At 42.1% G+C, this 7,424-nt stretch overlaps 1 protein-coding gene across 1 annotated transcript; it reads right to left on the bottom strand.

Annotated features, from left to right (window-relative positions):
* Positions 1–3,408: 3,408 nt before the first annotated feature.
* LOC115319806 lies at positions 3,409–6,915 on the bottom strand. Its single transcript, XM_029979816.4, has 2 exons — positions 6,843–6,915; positions 3,409–3,959 (listed from the first exon to the last, which is right to left on the bottom strand). Exons 1-2 carry the CDS (start codon positions 6,913–6,915, stop codon positions 3,409–3,411), a joined length of 624 nt encoding a protein of 207 aa, XP_029835676.2.
* Positions 6,916–7,424: the final 509 nt, after the last annotated feature.

Here is a 7,424-nt window from a genome sequence, read left to right as displayed (position 1 = left end):
TGGCTGATGTTTCTAATGCAAGGCTGATGTTTTGATACTTTTTTATGATTCACAAATAAAAAATCAGACAGTTCTAAGCATTCATTTACGTTTCTTCTTTCCTAGAGGGACATTTGTGACGATAATTATTTAATCAATCTACACCAGTCGGTAAGTTTTACTACAAACCTCGCACGGAAACACGTTTTACGTGATGGTATTTCTTTTATCTCGCGAATGCAGGAAATTCAACACCTTTGGAATGTTTTCACGTCCTCCTTCATTCCTTCTCTTCTTACGGCTCAGTATAACCTAGATTATTAGTTGACATTCCTAAACAAGCACGGGAAGCTATATTGCTCACGTCAATTAAGCAGCGAAAGCAAAACTGCAGTGGCAAAACGACCTACACTGGGAGCTCCTCGGCGCTGCCGGTACGCGGTATCGACGTTCCATACGGTCCCCAATACGGAGTGCGCTCAAGTGAAGCTCCTAATGACGGTGGCCGGCTAAGAAGTCTGTAGAGGCTCCGCCTCCAGCACGCGCAGCTTTTCTTCCGCCAGTCTTTGGCCGCGCGTACGACGAAGCGCTATCGAAGGCAGGAAGCCCGCGCTGAAGGCAGAGTGCTACACCTTTGTCCTGCCGCAGGCTGTTGTAGTCTTTGGATCAAGTTCGACTTGGCGAGAGTGGGGAGGGGGGGGGGGGGGGACGCAGAAGTTGATTGCCGTTCGATGTCCATGGGTACTTCGACCCTTAAGTAAGGGCTACGAGCATGATGTGGAAAGAGGCAAGTCAGACTGACGACATTTCGTACACGGCTTCATGGAAGCGGCGTCTTCAAGCTCGCTGACAAAAGCAAGAGAGCGGCAGCCTGGACTGCAATACTCCACTTGAAGTCCGACCACAGTGGACGGTGCAATACGATGGAGCGACGCAAGCGGTGCAGAAAGTGCAACGTCATTTTCCTTATTGTTCTTGTGCGTCTGCTATTACCGGCTAAACCTATATCGCATGGGGAATGCGCCGCGTTTGTGCGATTTTTGTGTGTATGTTTGTGTGTGCGATTGGTTTAGCCGGTAATAACCAAACCACAAAAATGACCAGCGCCGTGATGATGTCTTTTTGGCGTTGCTAAAGTGGCTTTGTGAAGTTCAAAACTGCGCGAAGGCGAAGAAAGGGACGAGTAGTTGCTCACCCAGACGGAGCGCTGAACTTTCAATTATTATTTTATTCGAATGACACAAAAGATCGTTGTGATACTCGAGACATTCACAACCATACAACGGTAACTATTTTTTAACGCGTGTCAAAGTCCTGGAAAAATGCCAGTTCCTCGTCTTACTGAGCTATTGACGGCCCACTGATACAATGTCTTTCCTCGTGCCGTAAATTAAAATGCGCCTGTCCCGCACCCAGCGATAGCGTCCTACGTTCGACAACACTATGTCGTATTGTGCACCTCAAGCGATCGCACGCAGCCAAAGCTCGGCGGAAGGCACGGAGCGCGTGCTGGAGGCAGGACGTTCAAAAGACACGCCCTATCGTTGTCACTCTGTCAATGACTTTAGCGTTCTTTTTCCCTAAGAATCAAAGTTCTTTAATCTAAACCTGCTAGCCAAGTGAAAAGATAATACGGGGTGCACTAACGGAAAAATTACTGATTTCGTATTTGCGCCTAAAGTATCACGCAGCGACTGTCCGATTTTGTTAGTGCGGATATGACATCTGTGCTGCTTTCGTATTTTATTTTTAAATAACGACGACGGGCACATTATTTTGTCACTTCTGGTAACGTTCCAAATGAACGTATCGCATGACAGTGGTAGTTAAGATACCCTTTCAAATCTAGGGGAAAAAAATGAAAGCCGTTTACAACTCCCCGTAACGCCGAATTAGAGCGCAGCTCTGAGGAGGAAAAGGGGAAGGTACGGAGAGGAGGCTATGCCCCTCCTCCTTTCCTCCCATTTAGGGGAAATTTTCCCGCTAAATTAAGCGGGGAAATTTTCCCGCTAAATTGGGCGGGGAAATTTTTTTGGTAAACTTGGCGGGGAAATTATCCGCTAAATCTGGCGGGGAACTTTTTCCGCTTAATTTAGCGGGAAAATTTTCCTCTAAATTCAGCGGGGAAATTTACCCCTAATGTACCGCGCGGTTACGCCGACGGCGACAGCGACGGCGACGCCGCTCAAGCCGGAAACGGGCGCTAAGAGCTGCGCTCTAAAACAGAATAGACTCGACTGAACACACTAGTTGCGTTGACTGCAGCTTAGACGCAGGGAGTATAGTCTTTGTACTCATTCACCTCTAGGCTGACAGCGCCGTGGAAGCTACGTTCCTGTTGGACCAGTCATACGTTAATGTTTCGCATCGTGATGAGGCAGACACCCACACCTAGGCGTGCGCAGCGAGATTTGGTGATGAAAAGGTGTGGTCGGCTTCTGTGGTGAGCGCATGGCTGGTACAGTACTTCGAGCTTGGGTGTAAACAGAGTATAGTGAACTACGTCCGACAGTTCCTCAGAGTTCCCATTTATTTCGAAGCAGCCATAACAACTTTTTCGTCAGAACGTTTGATTTTTCTTTACAATTAATGTGCATGGCAGCCACATCCGTTCCCGCCTCACCTGATATACTGAAAGATACCCACGTGGAGGACGAGAAAAAAAAAAAGCAATCTCATACATCAAAGAACGGAAGATAATTAGGCTCGATATTAACAGCTTGAGAGGTATTTTGCGTACTACCTCCTCCGATCATACCTTTAAGAAGTTTCAGAAATAAGGAATGACTGCTTAATAACCTTATTGTAAATAAAATATGAATATAATAAATAAATAAATAAATATATAAATACAATTAAACCCCGTTCCGACGCCCTAGGAAACAAAAGAAGTGGTTATAAAGAGCAAAACATTATCCTTAAATAAATCTCATATAGCTCCGCAATTCCATGCGAGCGTTCAATAACGTTATTTTTGATCAGAAATAGTCACTCATAAGTGCGCGATGTAGAACAGCAACAAAAAAAGGCAGGAAATATACACCCTACTCAGGAATATCGGGATAGCTTCTCAAATGAAGGTCGGAACCCAATGCGGTGAAAATTAACAAAGTCCTTTTCTTGGAAACCCATATGTATACAAAAATGATATGCCATGCAACAGTAACTGAAGGTATCAACGGAGAACCAGCGAACAAAACACGGGAGCTCCTCCGACTATTTCTTTGATTTCTACATGAATTATACTTGGCCGGAACATTACTCTTAAGGAAACTATTGTGAAGTTTTCAAGATTGTAATATATGTTCATAAGTTTCTTGAGAGAATTTACAAAATGCCGCCAAAATATTGATTGTGATGTTCGATGAAGTGAAACTACCTTGTGCTTGGAACAGATGAATGACTCTTGAAAAGCCGTCACTTGCGTACTTAACTCAATTCCGTCAAAGTTTGCTGAAACGCGTCTTCGACAAAAGGCGTTATCGCAGAGGCCCAAAGCAATCTGACGAGCCCCGACAGGATAAATCTCAGCGCACCCATAATTGTTGAAACGATTTTTCCGGCGCCGTTCATTCTGAAGTACAAACCTTCCAGTGTCACCGGAATTACATTCTTGATTCGATATTCTGTGCCGCTGTTAGTCTTTCTCGTCACGAGTTCTCCTTCAAATCTGATAAGACCAGCCTCAGAAATTATGGTGCCGTTGTGCCCCGAACAAAGCCTCCAAGGGATGTGCATGCGCAATGAATGCTTGCAACGAACGCTAAACACAGTGACCGTTTCCTTGTCGCGACAAAACGTATTGTAGGGTTTGTCTTGCTCGAGGAACTGGAGGCCGAGGAGATTCCCTTCTCCCAAGAACATGGCGCCTTGAAATATTTCCAATTTTGTGTCGTTCACCAGGTGATTATTTGAGAGGTTACGGATAAGGTTGTCGAGCTTCTCTTCTAGCCGAGCCTTGTCCGGGACGTCGCAATCCTCTGTGGAATAAAAAAAGAGTCGTGCCCTATGAAGCCTCTTTTCACATACTAATTAGGTAACTTTCTCTCAAAGCTTTCGTACATACATCTGTATTCGATCTCTAACGTTTGCATTGTATGTATATCGGTCACTTTATCGTTGACGCTATGCAGAGGTGGATATAGGGGGGGGGGGGGGGGGGAGGGCACGTGAATGTGTTGTCTCCAAATCTGTATTTCCGATAATTCTGAGACATTGAAGTAATTTATAGTTTGTTTAATGGTGACTAAAACATTGCCTCATATTCCATGTAATAAACAATTTTCTAGATCACCCAAGCGCCCAGGCATGCTCTTGAGGGATCATGGGAACGGTGGTCTGTCACTTTCCCAGTGAGCGGTAATTTAGACCAACCCGATGGTTACACACTTTTAAGTGTGATCCAGAGTCATTCTGAATAAGCGTCCTGAAGGTTGCAGAGACCTTTTATATCACTTTTAAAATTGCGCGTCAAAGTTAACGTTCTTCACAATGTTCATGCGATCCACCCTTCCACCTGGCCGAGCTGCAAACATTTCTTACAATATTATTATTATTCTCATGATTTTTTTTTATTATGAATTGCTTGTAAAGCCAAGAATTTACGACAGAAAACCAGAATTTAGCCCCGAGTCACCGGAATTGTTTACATATTTTTTTAGCGTTTCTGAGTTATTATCAGCGTCTTTGAAGCTGTAGGAGAATGATTATATTGTAAGAGATTTCTTCACCTCAGGCCAGGTTGAATCCTGGATTACATACACCGTGTCAATAACGCTGATATTTTGACGAGAAAGTTTAAAAGTGATATGACAGTTCTCTACAATCTACACGACGCTTATTCAGCATATGTCTTCAAATTACTGACATCCCGAAAAAAAATAATAGTTATTTTGCCTAGCGGTTTAATATGTTTTCAGAAGGCTACCCAACCAATATTTTGCTACACAGTCACGTATATTTTAATAAAGTCAAAACACGCAACTGATGTAAATTGAAACCGAAACATGTGCAAGGAGGCTCGAAGCAAGCTCGGTGGAGAGAGTTGCGGGAAGTCATGTGGCTATCACTCCCTACCAGGCTTTTTTTTTTTTTTTTTTTTTTTTGCTTTGTTTTTTTATGGGCGTTTGAAGCAGACGACGACAAGTACGTTACTTGAACTGTTTGTCGTGCGATTGTTTTACACTTATTTCCCTTCCTCTCGTTTTATGAGATTGAAGATCGATTGTACCGTACCACGAACCAGACAGTTCCGAAGTAGCGGTTCCACGTCCGTCGTAATGTTTGTCCGTCTTGCACAGCCATCGCGTCGTTCAGCCGGCGGACCGTCGCCACATTAACAATGATCTTTACATTTACTTCTTGTGATCTGTGCAGCCTTTTTTTTATCAACGTATTTGCAGTTTTTTGGAAGTCACAAAAAAGTGGTTCATATTCTTTTATGATTTCCCTATTGAATGTGTTCCTTACATGACCCACAACTTTGAATATATTTGGAATGCACCAGTTAGAACAGCACGTCACCCTGGCAAAGCGAGTCAGCGCGCCTAAAACCGGCCAAGTCTCGACCTGCGTTTTATGGCGGAAAGAAAACAAATTTCGAGCCTCAGATTTTGTTCTGGGTAATTGGGCTCACGTCAGTTATGTTCAAAAAAACATCGGCATGAGAAAATACCCTGTCAGAGTAACTTAAATACTCTGTCAGCGTCCAAATGGTTGTAATTACCGATTACTAGGCAACGGTAGGAACACCGTTACCATGATTGCTCGAGTGAAGGACGGGGCGCTTGCCTAGTGAAAAAGTCATTTGTATGTGAAATTTCTATTGCTCAGTAAACACATATGATTCATAAAAGATATATAAGAACACAATAGAACCATTTAAGGATCATATAAAATATATAGGAACATATAAGAAAGATATAAGGAAATTCTCTTAAGTTTCTTACATAGTTCTTACATGTTCTTATGTATCTTATATAGTTATTATATAGTTCTTACGTCGTTCTGATGTGGTTCTTATATGGTTCTTACATGGTTCTTATTTGGTTCTCATATGTTCTTATATATCTTGTATGATTAATGTGTTTTCATTGAACGCACATATTTCTCATACAAATGATATTTTTCAAAAGGGTTGGGGGATTTCGGAAATGGTCTACTCTGAAGTACGGTGGGGCGGGGTGCCACAGCACGGACCGTTTTTCATGTCTTAAGCTATTTTCAGCCTCGTTATCCGCCGGGCATTCTCTGTAGAATGCAGTGATTAGCTCTCCAAAGTGCTATGAGGGAAAGCGGAAAATAAAGTTTTTTTAGTGAGTACCGCAGCGCCAGTACCTCCGCACGGTCATCCTAAATAACGAATATAAAGGCGTCCTCCTAACCGCGTTCTGTTACCATAATTTAAAACATGTCTCCGGATATCTGTATTAAAGGATATGACCTCGCTGTATGACGAACATCGCACCTTTCCTGTCCATGAATCATTTCGTGTTAAACTTAATCTTTATCATTGTTTCAGCCGCTCTAGCATCAACGTGTAAATGAACAGCATATAACAATTTATTTGATTACCGGTGTAAGCTCATCTAAGAAATTATTTTATCAATATTATTTTTCTCGTATATAAAGTTTGAATGGGTCTGCAGTATTTCCTATTCATAATCTCCATTGCATCCTAATAAAAACAAGTTATATAGCGGCCATTATATTACACCTGCCTAGAGGAAACTCCTTTTGCGTTTTATATTTTTTTAAGTAAGGCTAAATAACAACATGTGGTTAACGCCATGTCAGATTTATGCGTACTTAAAAGTCTCAGACAGAAGAAAATGCGTCGATATACATATAAAGTATAGCTGTACCTGATTTCGGAAAGTCCAAAGTTAAAACCAGATTGAAACAAAGCAGAGTCGTGAATGTCACAAGGAATGCCATTGTAGTTCACAGGCTCCCTGTAACAAGAAACACGACTGTTAGTTACACATTTACACTTACTCTTCAGAATTATTGTTTAAAGTTGCACAACAAACTTTATGAATGAAGCAGTAGTTTCTTTGAACCTACAAACGTTTAAGTTTTTTTTAAAGTTGTTTTTGGACTTTGACATTGTAAAAATCTATCAAAGCTGAAATATGGGTGATTTGGATTAAAGTAAAAAAAAAGGCAGCAAGCTCGCGTACGAAGAAGGCAGCTACTAAGGAGCTAAACAGGACAAGCTGCGGCAATCGTCCCAACATTCAAACATAGACAAACGTGTAGCTCGCGCTTGCATTATTTTGTTTATTTTGTGTTCAATAATTTTCTTTGTTCGTTGTTTACATCTAATGTGAAACAATGATGATCGTTTTCATCACTCATGTCAGGCATTCGAATGTGTGTCAAATTTACGCCGATTTTATTCATCGACGCTAACCTAACATGAACACCCAACACCGCATCCCGCA

The sequence above is a fragment of the Ixodes scapularis genome, unplaced genomic scaffold, assembly GCF_016920785.2.
Source record: "Ixodes scapularis isolate PalLabHiFi unplaced genomic scaffold, ASM1692078v2 PGA_scaffold10__122_contigs__length_95168666, whole genome shotgun sequence".
In the NCBI taxonomy this organism is placed as follows: Eukaryota; Metazoa; Arthropoda; class Arachnida; order Ixodida; family Ixodidae; genus Ixodes; species Ixodes scapularis.
This window is presented reverse-complemented; position numbering and strand designations above follow the sequence as displayed.

What these genes read in the sequence shown, in the direction of transcription:
- LOC115319806 (XM_029979816.4), bottom strand. Translation starts at nt 6,915, where the DNA reads ATGGCATTCCTTGTGACATTCACGACTCTGCTTTGTTTCAATCTGGTT. An exon ending in TTTGGACTTTCCGAAATCAG is followed by an intron (nt 3,960 to 6,842) that starts GTACAGCTATAC and finishes TTTATTCCACAG; the next exon opens with AGGATTGCGACGTCCCGGAC.